A 21,197-nucleotide genomic window follows, 5' to 3' on the forward strand; every position below is an offset into this window, starting at 1 on the left:
ATAGGGAACAGGTACATAAGCTTAGAGTATAGGGAACAGGTACATAACCTTAGAGCATGGGGAGCAGGTACATAACCTTAGAGCATAGGGAACAGGTACATAAGCTTAGAGCATAGGGAACAGGTACATAAGCTTAGAGCATAGGTAACAGGTACATAACCTTAGAGCATAGAGAACAGGTACATAACTTTAGAGTATAAGGAGCAGATACAGAGTAAGATGTACTTGAACATAATATTGACAGAACCCACCTCTCCAGTCCTTTCATTAGAAATACTTTTATCACATAATATGCAGTATGTTTTTGTTAGGTGGACGACAGTTACATGTGTGGACACGGGACTGCTCACATCACTCCAGTAGCGAGCCTGTGGATGGGCTGGAGCAGACCCTTGCATGGAGGTAAGTTGTTAACTCACCTATTTAACTATTTATGACATGATCACTGACTATATTATCAAAATCCGCCTAATCTTGTATTTTAATGATTGCACTCACAGCCTTGTCAGACTGTCTGGGACAAGGATGTTGAGAGATCTGAACTAAGCACTCACTGCCTTGTCAGACTGTGTGGGACTGTTATAATGGGAACTGACATGAGCATTGATTGTGTTACAGACCATCAGGAAGTCTTGTGGCCTGCTCCCACATGCGACCAAACAAGCATGATGTTGTGTTCTTTGAAAAGAATGGTCTTCGTCATGGGGAGTTCACTCTGCCATTTCCTGTAAATAAGGTGAAGGTATGTAGCAAAAGCCTATTTTATTGATTGAACGCTTGTACGAGGAAACTTCTGCGTTGCAGGTAACTACCGGCAAGTAAACAATGTCATTGTTGAAATAACAAGATCCTGATGTTGTCTATGCATCTCTTTTACTACAGGTTCGGGAGGTGTTGTGGAACATGGAGTCAACTGTCTTGGCTGTGTGGTGTGAAGAGATGTGTCCAGATCGTCTCAACCAACATCCCGAACATCTTCCAGTATCATATGGTTAGTTACTAAATTGACTATGTCTGTTCGTAAATTGTGGCTAGTAGCTACTTTCACCTATCAAAGGTGGCAAGAAGTAAGGTAAGATTTTAAACAGTGGCAAATTGCTAGGTCAGACCGTAAACAGTGGCAAGTAGTTTGGTCAGACTGTAAACAGTGGCAAGTGGTTTGGTCAGACTGTAAACAGTGGCAAGAAGTAAGGTAAGATTTTAAACAGTGGCCAATTGCTAGGTCAGACCGTAAACAGTGGCAAGTAGTTTGGTCAGACTGTAAACAGTGGCAAGTGGTTTGGTCGGACTGTAAACAGTGGCAAGTGGTTTGGTCAGACTGTAAACAGTGGCAAGTAGTTTGGTCAGACTGTAAACAGTGGCAAGTGGTTTGGTCAGACTGTAAACAGTGACAAATTGCTAGTCAGACCGTAAACAGTGGCAAGTTGGTTTGGTCAGACTGTAAACAGTGGCAAGTGGTTTGGTCAGACTGTAAACAGTGACAAATTGCTAGGTCAGACCGTAAACAGTGGCAAGTAGTTTGGTCAGACTGTAAACAGTGGCAAGTGGTTTGGTCAGACTGTAAACAGTGGCAAGTGGTTTGGTCAGACTGTAAACAGTGGCAAGTAGTTTGGTCAGACTGTAAACAGTGTAAACAGACCGTAAACAGTGGCAGACTGTAAAGTAGTTTGGTCAGACTGTAAACAGTGGCAAGTGGTTTGGTCAGACTGTTAACTGTGGCAAAACAGTCAGACTGTAAACAGTGGCAAAGTCAGACTGTAAACAGTGGAAAACAGTCAGACCTGAAAACAGTGGCAAGTGGTTTGGTCAGACTGTAAACAGTGGCAAGTGGTTTGGTCAGACTGTAAACAGTGACAAATTGCTAGGTCAGACTGTAAACAGTGGCAAGTAGTTTGGTCAGACTGTAAACAGTGGCAAGTGGTTTGGTCAGACTGTAAACAGTGGCAAGTGGTTTGGTCAGACTGTAAACAGTGGCAAGTAGTTTGGTCAGACTGTAAACAGTGGCAAGTGGTTTGGTCAGACTGTAAACAGTGGCAAGTGGTTTGGTCAGACTGTAAACAGTGGCAAAACAGTCAGACAAATTGCTGCTAGGTCAGACTGTAAACAGTGGCAAGTAGTTTGGTCAGAGTGGTTTGGTCAGACTGTAAACAGTGACAAATTGCTAGGTCAGACTGTAAACAGTGGCAAGTAGTTTGGTCGGACTGTAAACAGTGGCAAGTAGTTTGGTCAGACCGTAAACAGTGGCAAGTGGTTTGGTCAGACTGTAAACAGTGGCAAGTAGTTTGGTCAGACTGTAAACAGTGGCAAGTTATTTGGTCAGACTGTACACAGTGGCAAGTGGTTTGGTCAGACTGTAAACAGTGGCAAATTGCTAGGTCAGACTAGAAACAGTGGCAAGTAGTTTGGTCAGACTATAAACAGTGGCAAGTGGTTTGGTCAGACTATAAACAGTGGCAAGTGGTTTAGTCAGACTGTAAACAGTGGCAAGTGGTTTGGTCAGACTGTAAACAGTGGCAAGTGGTTGGGTCAGACTGTAAACAATGGCAAGTAGTTTGGTCAGACTGTAAACAGTGGCAAGTGGTTTGGTCAGACTGTAAACAGTGGCAAGTGCTTTGGTCAGACTGTAAACAGTGGCAAATTGCTAGGTCAGACTGTACACAGTGGCAAGTAGTTTGGTCAGACTGTAAACAGTGGCAAGTGGTTTGGTCAGACTGTAAACAGTGGCCAATGGTTAGGTCAGACTGTAAACAGTGGCAAGTGGTTGGGTCAGATAGTACACTGAGGCAAGTAGCTAGGTCTGATTTTAAGCTGTGGCAAATGGCAAGGAGAGATTGTAAACTAATTCCAGAAGGAATGTCTTGATGAACAATGTAAGGTATTGTTGATTCCTTAGTATTGTGGAAACTATTATACAAATATTTCTGTCACCCTGCTTATCTTGGTATGAATCACTCAACTTGTCAATTTTGCATGTTACATTTTCCAGTTCAACTCTGGACAGTGAACAACTATCACTGGTACCTGAAGCAAAGTCTCCAGTTCCCGGCTGCACAAAGAGTGTTGGATGTGCAGTGGGACCCTGAACATGGATATAGAATGCACATTGTGTGTTCTGGGGCCCAATACTTGCAGTATACTTGGTCCTGGGTAACATGTCACAGCTTTGGGAAGTCAGCAGATGATTTGGCCACAGTGACAGCGATTGATGGACGTGAGAGTAGAATTGGGTTATAATGCTCAGACAATGTCCTTGTAATGTTTCTGTAATACTGATGTAGGGTTATTGCTCACTTTATACATATAATGTCCAAGTAACTTTCACGTCATGCTATAGGAACATGTGATGCTCAGACAATGCTTGTGTTATGCACAGATCATATCAAAATACAAAACCCCAGAAGAAAAGTGTAAAAGTATATAATTCTGACCAACACATTTTAAAGCTTAAATTCTTTAGTGTCATTTGAGTTTTTATTCCTCCAACCCACTTACCAGAAGAATTCACAAAAAAATCTTTTAACAACGACTTGAAAGAAAGTCTGATCTTGTGACAACTGCAAAACTGTGCTTGGTGTTGACATCATTTTCCTCAAGTGAATGAATGTTGAATTACTTTGTGTTTGTAGACAAAGTCCTTGTGACACCAATGAGACAGATGGTTGTACCACCACCATTGTCTGCCTTCCAGCTGGAGTTGCCTGCCCCTGGCAGTCAGGTGACATTTGGTCCAACAGGCTTGAGTAATGACATTGCAGTGATGCTGTCTGATGAGAGGTTGGCTGTGTATCATCTCCAGGAAGAAGGTGACTTTATTTAAACATATATATCTGATTAGTAGATTTTGTCTATGGTTCACTTTGTATTGCAGGTATATGTCAAAGACACAGGATGGGCTATTATTTTTCCTTATCCTGGTTCATGCTTAATTGCTTGTCTCTTTTCTTGCGAATGATAGTGGAACACTTGAATCCCCTTTTGAAGCTCCCTTAAAAAAAGCGGACGTAAAATCACTCACCCAGTGTTATCTCCTTTCAGACTCTTTTGGCGGGAAAATGTGTCACATGATCCGACATACCCCTGACTCTCTCCTTCTTTGCCCTTGAGGATGGTTGTGAGAGCGCCTGGGTCCCCTATACGGCGTTATATCCTTTAATTTTTAGGCCTTTGCTACTAAATTAGCTGTATACGGCTTTAGGATTGATATACCAACAATATGGTTTGAAATTTTGTCCAAATTATCTATATTTATTCACGTTGTTGACATGTTTTTTCATCGTGTTTACATTTGATGAAAACTTGCAGTCGTTGCAGATACTGGTTGTCGTTTGCTGATCCACATTTAATATGCCCTTATTGTACTTCTCCATATTCTTCCAGCTTTCGCTGTCAACTTTGTCAGCATTTATCTGAATTTAAATTTATATTCCATTATTAGGCATGCCAAGGTCAGGTCTAGACGACTTTCACAAGTCATGTCTAAACCAAATGATTGCGTTGATAACCGTTTGTTGTTGTCTGCTGACATTCACCTTTCTAGTAGTTTACCGGCTGCGTCTGCGGAGCAGGTCGCTGTGACTGATGGCAGCTCCGGCTCCCAGAAAAGGTCGTCTACATCAACTATAACCTGATCGCAGTCGAAGAAGACTAGGGCATCGTCTTCTCAGAAGAAGAAGTCGTCTACTAACAAGACTCCGGCGAAGTCTTCACATGGGGCAGCGCTTAAGACAAGGTCTTTCGCTACAGAGATCATCCCGGCAGATGAAGTAGACATATATGATGAGCCACCCATCCTCATCCCTGAAGTGCCAGTGAGGAAGAAGACGAGGTCTTCATCTCCAGTAACATCAGCAGTCATCTCAACGCAGTCAGATGTTTTATCAACGCAGACATCAGATAGAGATGGCAGATCGGTACTCTCAGTGCAGTGCAGAAGCAGCAGTCATCGTCGCAGAGCTTCAACCCCGGGGTCTTCATGCAGCAGTTCACACAGCAGATGTTGGGCCTGATGGAACGGAGGTTCGCGCAGGAGAAAGCAGCGACGGAGGCCCATCTACATCGGGCCTGCACGAAGGACAAGCAGCCTGCAGATCACATCCCTCCGAAGATAGCAGCCTGCGCGAAAGTGGAAGCCTGCGCGAAGGATCACACACTCTACGACCTGCCACGACACCTTCAGCGAAGGAGCAGAACCAGACGTTCACCGGAGCATCGCACATCATCCTCCTCTGATATGGACAGCCATCAGGAGCCTTCGCGAAGGCACCAAAGAAGAGAATCTACACCTTTGCGAAGGCACAGAGATACATCTCAAGACTCCAAGGAGGATCCTTTTCCAAATTCGTCGCCTTCGTGAAATTCTCTGCGCAGGTCTCCACGAAAGTCTCCCCAAAGGTATCCAGGGAGGATCCTTTTCCGAAATTATCGTCCTTCGCAAAGGTCTCCGCGCAGGTCTCCACGCAGGTGTCCGCGAAGGTCTCCAGTCTCCACGAAGGTATCCACGCAAGGCTCCACTCACACGCAAGTCTCCACGCAGATATCCACGCAGATCTCCAAGAAACCTTCGCGCAGGAACAGGACTAGACGTTCTTCAGAGTATCGCAGAAGTCGGTCACATGGATCATCTTCACCTTCAGATGCGGATCTTCGTTTTGAACCTTCGTGCAGGCACTCCTCATCACAGAGAAGAGAATCCACACCTTTACGCCGGCAGAGGGATATGTCTCAAGATTCAAGGGAAGATTCATATTCCAACCCTTCACCTGCGCGCAGGTCTTCAGGCAGGTCTTCAGACAGGCAGGGACTCACATCGTCGTGGATCAGAAGCACTCACGTACAAGTTATCTAACAATGATTTGATACGTTCCCCTTTCACCTATCAACCTGATAGCTCAAGTACCGGAGAATCTCAGCTCAACCTTGGTAAGGCTACGAAGTTCCAGAGTCAACATGTCCCGACGTTCAACGCCACTACTTCATATGGAAACCTTCAGGAAGGCTCCAGAGATTGATGAGAACTGCAAGTTCATCTACGACTCCAATTGCAGAACTTATACATCAGCGTGCTTGACTCTTGTGAGGAAAGGGACAGCTTGACAGTTATCACTGGCCTAGCATTGGCATTGTCGTAGTCCTCAGCATGACATCGTTTTTCACGGTCATCGTAGCTAAAAATCAACTCTACAAGAACCTTTATGCATTCAACACAATTGATTATTTTACGGGGCTTCATTGAGACCGATGACTACAGTCTACAAGTAACAGCGTTAAGCAAGTATGAACTTCAGCTGATCATCTGTATAAGATCTGTATTACATTATCTTCAGTGAAGAAGGAAACAATCACAACAGCCAGGGAGACAGTCCACCTACATCTGAATTACGTGGCGAAATCCGCGCGTTTTCCACTCAGCCTGCTATACATGTATTCACTCGTGTAACTCCGGGAGATTACGGACAAGGCCGAGTGTTGATGAGGAAATCAACGACTGCACAAGATTTTACAAGGATCTTTTTCCTGCAACACCGGTGTCGTCACATTGCGGGAATCTGAGATGAATCAAATGCTGCATTTTGATTGGTCCATGAGAGACAACGCCCTGCACAGAAGTCGGGCATAGCTCACAACAACTTTTCAACGTGGGAGAAAGGCTCCATTTACAGTCAAGTTAGCAGGGTACAGCGTGTTTCGACTGTCTTCACGGGTCATAAGGACCTTACCTGTCAGCAGATTGAAGATTGTTTATCCTGCGATTTGCAGCAACATACGTTTGACGATTTCAGCTTGCGGCAGCCAGTCTACTATACATAGACTTCATAGCGATGGCAGTTCCAGTACATCTAGAGACGACGAATTATGCATCATCACAGCACTTTGTTGGGATTCTGGGGACAAGTCTTCTTGACATATTATCGGAAGATTGAAGAAATAAACTTCAAGTCATGATTCCAGAACCGGACATTACTCCGTTTCCTATTACGGACATGAAGACTACAACTACAACTGTCATCTAGACAGTCTGGACTCCTTCGGACTACCGGACGGGCTGAAACCATATCTTCTATGGTGGCTTCTCCACTTGATGCGAGCATCAAGACATAGAGTCGTATAAATCCACACTTAATGTCAGGAGAAGCGGTTCCGGAAAATCTGACAAGTGGTCCCCCCCAAACTCATCAGAGGAAGCTGGAAGGAAGGATCAGCATAGTACTATAAGAAGTTCCCTCAGGGAGGTATGCAGGATGTAAATCAGCATGGAATCCAGAGTGGCTTGACCCACCACCGTTTCCGTTAGATTCTACAAGCAATTAAGCATGAGTCAGGATAAGGAAAAATATCTATTTTTTTTATTAAAATTGATATTTTATACTTATCCTGACTCATGAGGTAAGCCCTCCCAACCTCCCCTCATGGCACTCTGGATTCCCTGTGATCCAGGTGTCGGGCGCATATTCAGGAGAGAGTGAGGGTTATGTCGGATCATGTGACACATTTTCCCGCCAAAAGAGTCTAAAGGGAGATAAGACTGGGTGAGTGATTTTATGTCTGCTTTTTTGAAGGGAGCTTCAAAAGGAATTCAAGTGTTCCACTATGTTCGCAAGAAGAAAGAGACAAGCAATTAAGCATGAGTCAGGATAAGTATAAAATATCAATTTTAATCAGAAAATTACATATTTTTCCTTATCCTGACTCATGCTCTTTTGCTTGTCTTCTTCTTCTTGCGAACATAGTGGAACACTTGTATCTCCCTAATTGAAGCTCCCTTCAATGTAAAATCACTAATTAGTACTCACCAAGAGTTGCCTCCCTCTTCCGAAATGCGCAGGAATGGAGGCGCCACCTCTTCCCTCATGCTTCACTCTCTCCTTCTTCGCCCAGTGAGCAGGATGTGAGAGCGCCTGTGTCTCCCTACACACTATATCCTTTTATTTTTCTTATTTAGTTACCTCTTGTAGTCATCTATAGAGGTTTAGCTAGTATCCTTCAACAATTATGTATTGATATTTATTTCGTATTTCTGCTGTTTATTCACCGGACGCCGTGATTGTTCAGCAGTTTACGTTGATGAAAATCTGTACTGTTTGCAGGTTACGTTTTTCTGCTGCTGATCCGCATTTAATATGCCCTAGCTGTACTGCACCATGTGCATTTTCTTCACATTGCAGTTACTGTAATAATTTGTCTAATTCTGCTTTTAACAAATATTATCTTTGCGTCTTGAGACACGCAGCAGATAGGTCACGATCATCATACCTGATGTGCGTCACAAGAAACGACCGGTGTCGGCAACAGTGACGTCAGCGCAGATCTACACACAGCCTGATGTACCAATGCTGATGTCTGACGATCTTCCTGAGGGTCCCGTTGCTACCAACTACATCTTCGCAGACCGTCCCAGACGACCTGGTTCTTCAGATTATGAAGATGATGGAAGACCGCTACGTACTGGAGAGACAACCAGCCCTGAGCCTGAGCCTTCGCGAAGGCTCCAACATAGACGTCACCCCAGAGGGACCCCCCGTCAACGTAGCGGCTGCTACCAAGTCATCGCTTGGGAACCCACCTGCGCGAAGGACGTCACAGCCCACCTCTGCGAAGGACCCAGATGTTCAGCGTTCGCGAAGGCCTTCGCGAAGGACATCTAGATCGTCACCTACCTCGGACTCCGATGATCAACACTCACGAAGAGGTTCGCGAAGGAAGATCCTCTCATCCCTGGACTCTGACTCAGACACCCAGCCTTCGCGAATGGATGCTCCATACAGAAATCTTTGCACAGATTATCAAGGAAATAGGAGCTCCGCTAGTAGACCTATTCGCCACTCGCTTCAACAATCAGCTAACAACATTCGTATCGCCACTCGTATCACCAGTCCCGGATCCACAAGCGTGGGCAACGGACGCACTAAGCATATCCTGGGAAGGCCTCAATGCGTTTACATCTCCACTCTACACGCCGCGCTTCCGCCAGCTAATTCCAAAGGTGTTACAGAAAATCAGACAAACTCAGAGCCTCCAACTGATTTTGCTCGCCCTACTGGCCAGCGAGAAAGTGGTTTCCCATTCTAATTCAAGAAATCGGACAACCAACACTACAACTACCAAAGTGCTCGAATCTACTAGTACATCCTCACACCAAATAAGCGCACGGAAACCCAGAAGCATTCCAACTTCACGTATGGACTGTATTAAAGTGTGTCTAAACAAGAGAGGTTATTCAGCCACAGCGGCGAAAGCAGTCACGCTTGCTTTACCCAATTCTCAGCCACAATGGCCCGAAAGCAATCCAGCTTGCTTTACCCAATTCTACGCGCAACTTGTATGACGACAAGTGGCACAGTTTTGAGACATACGCTGCTAAAAAGGGATTTACTGCTAGAAATGCTACACATCCACAAGTGGCTGATTACCTTTGTTATCTCCGACAAACTAAACGTCAAAAACGCTCGACATTGTCAACATATCTCGCAGCTCTAAGTTCAGTGATAACTATGAGAACGGGTGTCAAGTTAACGAAGACGCCAGAGTTACTGGCCTTGCTACGTTCATTCCGATTGGAGGATCAGAAACAGAGATTCCGCGCTCCAGCATGGGATCTAAATGTAGTGCTCCAACACCTCACAAGTGAGGCCTATGAACCATTGGAATCAACATCATTTGAATTTCTGACACAGAAAACATTGTTCCTGTTATCCCCAGCAACGGCAGCCAGGATGTCAGAAATTCACGCTCTAGATTATGAGAGAAAAGTTTCGATGACAATCAAAACATAGTGCATATGGGACTGTGATGGGACTTTATCGCCAAGAATTAATTGTTAGGTCAACCAGACAGATTATTCCATGTCCCTGCACTTTCCTCAATTCTCGGACCTCATGATATGCTTGACCTATCATTATGCCCAGTGAGAGCACTCAAAATCTATCTACAACGATCCAAAACGAGGCGACGACAACTCAAGCGGTTATTCATCCCTCTATCGACAGCGACTCCGACCAAAGTCTCTCGTACCACGATATCGATATGGATCAGAACTGTCATACTTCGTGCCTACAAGGCTGCAGGACTCGACCCTCCAAGAGCATCTAATCCCCATGAAATCAGAGCACTGGCTTCGACACTCGATCTACACGGAAATTGCTCGTTGAATACCATTATGGAGGGCTGCTTTTGGAAATCCGACATGGTGTTTGCTAACCACTATCTGAGAGATATCACCACCGAGGACGTCTCAGGTATTCACCATTTCGGTCCCATGGTCCTCGCACAGCAGTTGACAGTCCCTCGTAGACGATGAGACATAGTCTCACGAGATATTCTGTATATATCATACCAGTATTATCTAGCTTATAACTCTACGGAGTTTTGTGCTAACTATATACATATCTTAAGTCTACATTAGTCTTAAGCCCAGTACTGATGTTACATGTACATTGGGTCGCTTCTCCACTCCGAGTCGCTTTATACTATTAATATTATTATCATAGTATCTAAATATTGTAGTACCCCCATCTATGGCAGCTGGTAGAACTTATGTATTATAGCAGCAGGAATTATCTTAATTACAGTGCCATAATGAAGTTCCCGTAGGGGGTTATTACATATATAAATCACTAATTATTTAAAACCAAAGTATTCTGTTTCCCACCTCCGTTTCCGTAGGATTCTACAAGCAAAAGAGCATGAGTCAGGATAAGGAAAAATATGTAATTTTCTGAATAAAATTGATATTGTATACTTATCTTGACTCATGAGGTAAGCCCTCCCATCCTCCCTACATAACACTTTGGATTTCCCTGTAAATTCAAGTGTTGGGCTCGTTAAACAGGAGAGTGAAGCATGAGGGAAGAGGTGGCGCCTCCTTTCCCGCGCATTTCGGAAGGGGGAGGCAACTCTTGGTGAGTACTAATTAGTGATTTTACATTGAAGGGAGCTTCAATTAGGGAGATACAAGTGTTCCACTATGTACGCAAGAAGAAGAAGACAAGCAAAAGAGCATGAGTCAGGATAAGTATAAAATATCAATTTTATTCAGAAAATTACATTTCTCTGAGAGACCCCATCTTTGTATTGATTGACTTTCATAGCCAACATATCTACCTTGTGGCATACGTGTCATATGATACCTGTGATTGTTGGTTTGAATCACGTCCTGATTATGTTTTAGGTTTGCCAGCACCACTCCAGTGCATGTGGGTTTCACCAACAGGGTGAACATGTGAGGCCTGCCTCACTTCCCTACCCCACTTAGCTGAAACACCATGATGTTCCTGGTGTTGTGTGCAAGGTTTCACTAGGTAGGACAGTTCTAGGAAAGGTCATATTTTTCCATATTCCGTATTAATCCATTGTATTTTATATTTCTAGCCAAAGATGCATCTGATGCAAGTGTGAAGGTTGGAGCAGCAGGAGGGACTGGCTTCAGTGTGCAGTGCAGGAGACACTCACTTCAGGGAGTGTACAGGTGAGTTACAGATTCTCTGAGGCTATGGGTAGGGACAGTTACAGTATGTGTACATGTGAGAGACAGGTTATGTATGGCTACAGGTGAGGGACAGATTCTCTGAGGCTATGGGTAGGGACAGTTACAGTATGTGTACAGGTGAGAGACAGGTTATGTATGGCTACAGGTGAGGGACAGATTCTCTGAGGCTATGGGTAGGGACAGTTACAGTATGTGTACAGGTGAGAGACAGGTTATGTATGGCTACAGGTGAGGAACAGATTCTCTGAGGCTATGGGTAGGGACAGTTACAGTATGTGTACAGGTGAGAGACAGGTTATGTATGGCTACAGGTGAGGGACAGATTCTCTGAGGCTATGGGTAGGGACAGTTACAGTATGTGTACATGTGAGAGACAGGTTATGTATGGCTACAGGTGAGGAACAGATTCTCTGAGGCTATGGGTAGGGACAGTTACAGTATGTGTACAGGTGAGAGACAGGTTATGTATGGCTACAGGTGAGGGACAGATTCTCTGAGGCTATGGGTAGGGACAGTTACAGTATGTGTACAGGTGAGAGACAGGTTATGTATGGCTACAGGTGAGGAACAGATTCTCTGAGGCTATGGGTAGGGACAGTTACAGTATGTGTACAGGTGAGAGACAGGTTATGTATGGCTACAGGTGAGGGACAGATTCTCTGAGGCTATGGGTAGGGACAGTTACAGTATGTGTACAGGTGAGAGACAGGTTATGTATGGCTACAGGTGAGGGACAGATTAAGTATTTGTACAAGTGAGGGACAGATTCAGTATTTGTACAGGTGAGGGACAGATTCAGTATGTGTACAGGTGAGGGACAGATTCAGTATTTGTACAGGTGAGGGACAGATTTAGTATTTGTTTAAATGAGTGGCAGATTCAGTATGTGTACAGGTGAGGAACAGATTTAGTATTTATACAGGTGAGGGACAGATTCAGTATTTGTACAGGTGAGGAACAGATTCAGTATGTGTACAGGTGAGGGACAGATTCAGTATTTGTACAGGTGAGGGACAGATTCAGTATTTGTTTAAATGAGGGGCAGATTCAGTATGTGTACAGGTGAGGAACAGATTCAGTATTTATACAGGTGAGGACAGATTCAGTATGTGTACAGGTGAGGGACAGATTCAGTATTTGTACAGGTGTGGGACAGATTCAGTATTTGTATAAGTGAGGAACAGATTCAGTATTTGTATAAGTGAGGAACAGATTCAGTATGTGTACAGGTGAGGGACAGATTCAGTATTTGTACAGGTGAGGGACAGATTCAGTATTTGTATAAGTGAGGAACAGATTCAGTATTTGTATAAGTGAGGAACAGATTCAGTATGTGTATAGGTGAGAGACAGATTCAGTATTTGTATAAGTGAGGAACAGATGCAGTATTTGTATAGGTGAGAGACACATTCAGTATGTGTACAGGTGAGAGACAGATTCAGTATTTGTATAAGTGAGGAACAGATTCAGTATGTGTACAGGTGAGGGACAGATTCAGTATTTGTACAGGTGAGGGACAGATTCAGTATTTGTATAAGTGAGGAACAGATTCAGTAATTTGTATAAGTGAGGAACAGATTCAGTATGTGTATAGGTGAGAGACAGATTCAGTATTTGTATAAGTGAGGAACAGATTCAGTATTTGTATAAGTGAGGAACAGATTCAGTATGTGTATAGGTGAGAGACAGATTCAGTATTTGTATAAGTGAGGAACAGATTCAGTATTTGTATAAGTGAGGAACAGATTCAGTATTTGTAGAGGTGAGAGACAGATTCAGTATTTGTATAAGTGAGGAACAGATTCAGTATTTGTATAAGTGAGGAACAGATTCAGTATTTGTACAGGTGAGGGACAGATTCAGTATTTGTACAAGTGAGGAACAGATTCAGTATTTGTATAAGTGAGGAACAGATTCAGTATGTGTATAGGTGAGGGACAGATTCAGTATTTGTATAAGTGAGGAACAGATGCAGTATATTTGAGTGAGGAACAGACAGTATTCAGTATTTGTACAAGTGAGGAGACAGATTCAGTATTTGATATAAGTGAGGAACAGATTCAGTATGTGAGGACAGTGTATAGGTGAGGGACATTCACATTTGATTCAGATTCATTCATTTGTACAGGTGAGGACAGATTCAGTATGTGTATGTACAGGTGAGGACAGATTCACAGATTCATTTGTATAAGGAGGAACAGATTCAGTATGTGTACAGGTGAGGACACATAATTCAGTATGTATGTATACAGGTGAGGGACAGATTCAGGTGAGGAACAGATTCAGTATTTGTATAAGTGAGGAACAGATTCAGTATTTGTATAAGTGAGGAACAGATTCATGTTGATAAGTATTTGTGAGGAACAGATTCAGTATTTGTATAAGTGAGGAACAGATTCAGTATTTGTATAGTGAGGAACAGATTCAATTTGTGAGAACAGATTCAGTATTTGTATAAGTGAGAACAGATTCAGTATTTGTATAGGTGAGAGACATATATAAGGAGGAACAGTATTTGTATTTGTAAGTGAGGAACAGATTCAGTATTTGTATAGGTGAGAGACAGATTCAGTATTTTTGTATTGTGGAACAGATTAAGTGACGGATTCAGATTTGAACAGATTCAGTATTTGTACAGGTGAGGGACAGATTCAGTATTTGTATAAGTGAGGAACAGATTCAGTATGTGTACAGGTGAGAGACAGATTCAGTTTTTGTATAAGTGAGGAACAGATTCAGTATCTGTACAGGTGAGGGACAGATTCAGTATTTGTACAGGTGAGGGACAGATTCAGTATTTGTGTAAGTGAGTGGCAGATTCAGTATGTGTACAGGTGAGGAACAGATTCAGTATATGTACAGGTGAGGGACAGATTCAGTATGTGTACAGGTGAAGGACAGATTCAGTATTTGTATAAGTGAGGGACAGATTCAGTATTTGTACAGGTTAAGGGACAGATTCAGTATTTGTATAAGTGAGCGGCAGATTCAGTATGTGTACAGGTGAGGAACAGATTTAGTATGTGTACAGGTGAGGGACAGATTCAATATGTGTACAGGTGAGGGACAGATTCAGTATTTGTACAGGTGATTGACAGAATCAGTATTTGTATAAGTGAGGAACAGATTCAGTATTTGTATAAGTGAGGAACAGATTCAGTATGTGTACAGGTGAGGGACAGATTCAGTATGTGTACAGGTGAGGGACAGATTCAGGATTTGTACAGGTGAGGGATAGATTCAGTATTTGTACAGGATGGATTCAATGTTTGCACAGTGTGTACCAAATGCTCAAGCACTTTTCCTGAATTTGCGGTTTTATGTTTTCCATCAAGGCCATGGAGGAGTATTATATTGAGCAAACCTTCTAAATGAAAGCAATACAAGAAAGAATAATAAAAGTGTCAAGTTACCCTATGGTGAAACAATAGCATTGTTGCAGTGTAAAACAAATTTGTTGACAGTGGGTGATCAAGGTAGGAGGTGTGTTACACACACGTTTTTGCAAAACGAATATGAACCTCTTTCAGTAAACATTGTGCATCAACTTTTTCTATGGAGAAAAAGAGACTTGCATATATGTATTTTTTTCAGCTTTGACTATGCGTCTGAGATTGTGACATTTCCACTTCACATGCACCACCTGACCTGGATAAGCCCGGACTGCTTCCTCTTCTGTGGCCTGGATACTGGCAACACCCACTCTGTTCTGTACAGAGCCCAGCTGGCCACAGACAAGTTAACTGTCAGGTAAACAAATTGTAATTGACATGCTAAACGCGCGCGGCGGGGGATATAGTATTAGGCTCTGTCCGTCTGTCTGTCCGGACGTACGTACAAATTGGAATATCTTAAGAACTGTTCACTAGATTGTTTTCATATTTGGTACATAGGTTCATCACACTATAAGAAAGGCCCAAGTCAGGTTTGGTGACCTTGACCTTCATTTCAAGGTCACAAGGGGACTTTAACGTTTTACCTGCATGTTAAGCTATCTCAGAACCGTTTCCTAGATTTTCTTCATATTCAATACCAAGCTTTATCTAGGGAAGGCGCAGGGCCCAGTCGATTTTGGTTACCTTCACGTAATTTTCAAGGTCATGGCGACACTTTGAAGATTTCAGCATGTTAACCTGCATGTTAAGCTATCTCAAGAACCGTTCACTGGATTTTCTTCATATTTAACACCAAGCTTCATCTAGGGAAGGCGCAGGGCCCAGTCAATTTTGGTGACCTTCACATCATGTTTAGGGTCACGACGACACTATGAAGATTTCAGAATGTTCACCTGAATTGTCAGCAAGATATTTTAAGAACGGTTCACTGGATTTTCTTCATAGACTTTCAAGACCTCCCTTGAATGTTTTTCAATAAGCAATTTCTTTAGTACTAGTTTTGCATATTTCATACAGTATGAAATTCATGTCAAGGTCAAAGTCAGTCTTGAAAATATGTGTGTGTTTGAACAACTAAAGAGCAAGATAATGTTTTTGTTGACATTTAACTTCATCGTAAACTTTCATTACTTTATAAGTTTGATTTGATAAATTGCGGCGGGAGATTATGTCACCTTAGTGACAATGCTTGTTCTCAAGTGATTTAACCTGTACTGTAATTATGCATGCTGTCATGCCTGAATGTGTACCTTCCAGGTCAAGCCTGCATGTTGAAAACCTGGTACATCGCTATAGCTGTCAGTATGGAGACTCCGTCAGTGGCAGTCCAGTTGTGTGATGGGACTGTGCTTCGATATCTGACAGGTGAGGTCACCTCCACTTACTTGCACCACTGTGGGCTGTTACCTGGCAGATGAGGTGACCACCATTTGCTTTGCTCTGATACATGACAGGTGAGGTGACAACCACTTCACTTTGCTGTGATACCTGACGGTGAGGCGACCACCACTTCACTTTGTTCTGATACCTGACAGGTGAGGTGACCACCACTTCACTTTGCTCTGATACCTGACAGGTGAGGTGACAACCACTTCACTTTGCTCTGATGTATGACAGGTGAGGTGACCACAACTTCACTTTGCTCTGATACCTGACAGGTGAAGTGACCACCACTTCACTTCACTTTGATACCTGATAGGTGATGTGACCACCACAGCTCTGATACCTGACAGGTGACCACCACTTCACTCTGATACCTGACAGGTGAGGTGACCACCACTTACTTTGCTGTGATACCTGGTGAGGTGACAACCACTTCACTTTGCTGTGATGTATGACAGGTGAGGTGACCACCACTTCTCTTTGCTCTGATGTGATGACAATCTGACAGCTTGAAGTGGTGAGGTGACCACCACTTCACTTTGCTGTGATACCTGACAGTTGAGGTGACCACCACTTCACTTTGCTGTGATACCTGACAGTTGAGGTGACCACCACTTCACTTTGCTGTGATACCTGACAGTTGAGGTGACCACCACTTCACTTTGCTGTGATACCTGACAGTTGAGGTGACCACCACTTCACTTTGCTCTGATACATGACAGGTGAGGTGACCACCACTTCACTTTGCTGTGATACATGACAGGTGAGGTGTCCAACACTTCACCTTGCTCTGATACCTGACAGTTGAGGTGACCACCACTTCACTTTGCTCTGATACATGACAGGTGAGGTGACCACACTTACTTGCCTTACTATGCTCCAGTACCTAACCATTACATTATTGTTTTCTGTCACCTGACAAGTGAAGCCTATGGGTCCCTTCATGATATTACTGGACTATTGCAGTAAGTGGTATAAAACATCCTCACTCCCTTATGTATGGTCCGGGTAAGAATTGGTCTTCAGTATCCCATGCTTGTTGTAATGTTGTAACATGATCGGATGGTCAGGCTCGCTGACTTGGGGGACACATGTCATCATATCCCAATTGCATAGATCGATGCTCATGCTGTTGATCATTGGATTATCTTGTCCAGACTTGATTATTTACAGACCGCCTGCCATATAGTTGGAATATTGCTGAGTGCGGCGTTAAACAGCAACCCAACCCAATGAATCCTACTTCACCCTAACAAGGTGAGTTGAACCCTACTTCCTCACAACACTATGATGTGAAGACAGAGAGTTTGGCAAAACAGCAGGACTATTCAGGAAAACTAAGGCAGGAAGTCCTACTTTTCAGATGATGACAGTCTGTTGCCATGGAACATGGAGTCTGGACAGGACCTCCAGCTGTCACATGCCTGCAACCAGATGTCTGTGTGTCTGATAGGGGGAGAGGTGAGTCGGCAGATATACAGATGTCTGTGTGTCTGATAGGGGGAGAGGTGAGTCGGCAAATATACAGGTGTCTGATAGGGGGAGAGGTGGGTCGGCAGATATACAGATGTCTGTGTGTCTGATAGGGGGAGAGGTGGGTCAGCAGATATACAGATGTCTGTGTGTCTGATAGGGGGAGAGGTGGGTCTGCAGATATACAGATGTCTGTGTGTCTGATAGGGGAGAGGTGGGTCAGCAGATATACAGATGTCTGTGTGTCTGATAGAGGAGAGAGTGAGTCTGCAGCAGAGATAGGGGAGAGGTGGGTCACAGCATACAGATGTCTGTGTGTCTGATAGGGAGAGGTGGGTCAGCAGGTGGGTCAGCAGATATACGGATGTCTGTGTGTCTGATAGGGGAGAGGTGGGACAGCAGATATACAGATGTCTGTGTGTCTGATAGGGGAGAGGTGGGTCGGCAGATATACAGAAATCTGTGTGTTTGATAGGGGAGAGGTGGGTCGGCAGATATACAGAAATCTGTGTGTCTGATAGGGGGAGAGGTGGGTCAGCAGGTGGGTCATCAGATATACAGATGTCTGTTTGTCTGATAGGGGAGAGGTGGGTCAGCAGATATACAGATGTCTGTGTGTCTGATAGGGGAGAGGTGGGACAGCAGATATACAGATGTCTGTGTGTCTGATAGGGGAGAGGTGGGTCGGCAGATATACAGAAATCTGTGTGTTTGATAGGGGAGAGGTGGGTCGGCAGATTTACAGATGTCTGTGTGTCTGATAGGGGGAGAGGTGGGTCAGCAGATTTCAGATGTCTGTGTGTCTTATAGGGGAGAGGTGGGTCAGTAGATATACAGATGTCTGTGTGTCTGATAGGGGGAGAGGTGGGTCAGCAGATATACAGATGTCTGTGTGTCTTATAGGAGAGAGGTGGGCCGGCAGATATACAGAAATCTGTGTGTCTTATAGGGGAGAGGTGGGTCAGCAGATATACAGATGTCTGTGTGTGTGGAGAGGTGGGTCTGCTGATATACAGATGTCTGTGTGTCTGATAGGGGAGAGGTGGGTCAGCAGGTATACAGATGTCTATGTGTCTGATAGGGGAGAGGTGGGTCGACAGATATACAGATGTCTGTGTGTCTGATAGGGGAGAGGTGGGTCGACAGATATACAGATGTCTGTGTGTCTGATAGGGGAGAGGTGGGTCAGCAGGTATACAGATGTCTATGTGTCTGATAGGGGAGAGGTGGGTCGACAGATATACAGAAATCTGTGTGTCTTATAGGGGAGAGGTGAGTCAGCAGATATACAGATGTCTGTACGTGTGGAGAGGTGGGTCTGCTGATATACAGATGTCTATGTGTCTGATAAAGGGAGAGGTGGGTCGACAGATATACAGATGTCTGTGTGTCTGATAGGGGAGAGGTGGGTCAGGAGGTATACAGATGTCTATGTGTCTGATAGGGGAGAGGTGGGTCGACAGATATACAGATGCCTGTGTGTCTGATAGGGGGAGAGATGGGTTGGGAGATGCTCAGATGTCTGTGTGTCTGATAGGGGGTGAGGTGGGGACACTGCATTAATTTTATATCATTTACTATTAAAGGAGGCAGCTAAGACTCATGACTACCCCATTGGATGTTCATCATGACATGATATATGTATCATGTGTATTTTGCAGGAAGTTGTCCTGGGACTAACTGACAGATACAGATTCTATGTGAATGACAAGGAGGTAAGTGACAGATACAGATCCTATGTGAATGACAAGGAGGTATGTGATAGATACAGATTCTATGTGAATGACAAGGAGGTATGTGACAGATACAGATTCTATGTGAATGACAAGGAGGTATGTGACAGATACAGATTCTATGTGCATGAAAGGAGGTAAGTGACAGATACAGATTCTATGTGCATGAAAGGAGGTAAGTGACAGATACAGATTCTATGTCAATAACAAGGTGAGGAATGGTGGATATCCTATGTTGATGATAAGGTGTGGAATAACGGGAAAAAAAGATAAATATATGCATCCCATGTTTGAAGATTGTCCTTAACTGTCATCAGTGATTGCAGAATTCTCTAGCTGTACATCCCTTGTTTCAAACTTGCCTTTAACTGTCAGCCATGTTCCAAGATTGCCTGTACCTGTCTTTGTTGTTTCCAGATTGCCACTAACTGTCATGGTTGTTTCCAGATTGCCACTAACTGTCATGGTTGTTTCCAGATTGCCACTAACTGCAATGGTTGTTTCCTGATTGCTTCTCACTGTCATGGTTGTTTCCAGATTGCTTCTCACTGTCATGGTTGTTTCCCGATTGCCTCTAACTACAATGGTTGTTTCCTGATTGCTTCTCACTGTCATGGTTGTTTCCCGATTGCCACTTACTGCAATGGTTGTTTCCTGATTGCTTCTCACTGTCATGGTTGTTTCCTGATTGCCACTAACTGCAATGGTTGTTTCCTGATAGCTTCTCACTGTCATGGTTGTTTCCAGATTGCCTCTAACTACAATGGTTGTTTCCTGATTGCTTCTCACTGTCATGGTTGTTTCCTGATTGCTTCTAACTGTCATGGTTGTTTCCAGATTGCTTCTCACTGTCATGGTTGTTTCCTGATTGCTTCTCACTGTCATGGTTGTTTCCAGATTGCTTCTCACTGTCATGGTTGTTTCCTGATTGCTTCTCACTGTCATGGTTGTTTCCTGATTGCTTCTCACTGTCATGGTTGTTTCCTGATTGCTTCTCACTGTCATGGTTGTTTCCAGATTGCTTCTCACTGTCATAGTTTGTTTCTGATTGCTTCTCACTGTCATGGTTCTTTCCTGATTGCTTCTCACTGTCATGGTTGTTTCCTGATTGCTTCTCACTGTCATGGTTGTTTCCTGATTGCCACTAACTGCAATGGTTGTTTCCTGATAGCTTCTCACTGTCATGGTTGTTTCCAGATTGCCTCTAACTACAATGGTTGTTTCCTGATTGCTTCTCACTGTCATGGTTGTTTCCAGATTGCTTATAACTGTTATGGTTGTTTCCTGATTGCTTCTCACTGTCATGGTTGTTTCCTGATTGCTTCTCACTGTCATGGTTGTTTCCTGATTGCTTCTCACTGTCATGGTTGTTTCCTGATTGCTTCTCACTGTCATGGTTGTTTCCTGATTGCCACTAACTGCAATGGTTGTTTCCTGATAGCTTCTCACTGTCATGGTTGTTTCCAGATTGCCTCTAACTACAATGGTTGTTTCCTGATTGCTTCTCACTGTCATGGTTGTTTCCTGATTGCTTCTCACTGTCATGGTTGTTTCCAGATTGCTTATAACTGTTATGGTTCTTTCCTGATTGCTTCTCACTGTCATGGTTGTTTCCTGATTGCTTCTCACTGTCATGGTTGTTTCCTGATTGCTTCTCACTGTCATGGTTGTTTCCAGATTGCTTATAACTGTTATGGTTCTTTCCTGATTGCTTCTCACTGTCATGGTTGT

The 21,197-nt window shown here is 43.7% G+C and overlaps 1 protein-coding gene across 1 annotated transcript in view; it reads left to right on the forward strand.

Moving 5' to 3' along the window:
• The window catches only part of LOC124268384 (putative elongator complex protein 1), a 97,737-nt gene that overhangs the window by 24,725 nt on the left and 51,815 nt on the right, over positions 1–21,197 (forward strand). The window contains 11 exon segments of the mRNA XM_046703355.1: positions 312–402; positions 619–742; positions 883–991; positions 2,987–3,211; positions 3,627–3,803; positions 11,365–11,461; positions 15,077–15,232; positions 16,135–16,195; positions 16,197–16,242; positions 17,624–17,721; positions 19,395–19,448. Coding sequence (XP_046559311.1) covers positions 312–402; positions 619–742; positions 883–991; positions 2,987–3,211; positions 3,627–3,803; positions 11,365–11,461; positions 15,077–15,232; positions 16,135–16,195; positions 16,197–16,242; positions 17,624–17,721; positions 19,395–19,448 — 1,238 coding nt within the window.

The sequence above is a fragment of the Haliotis rubra genome, unplaced genomic scaffold, assembly GCF_003918875.1.
Source record: "Haliotis rubra isolate DU_JTF1 unplaced genomic scaffold, ASM391887v1 Scf1009, whole genome shotgun sequence".
NCBI classification, from domain to species: domain Eukaryota; kingdom Metazoa; phylum Mollusca; class Gastropoda; order Lepetellida; family Haliotidae; genus Haliotis; species Haliotis rubra.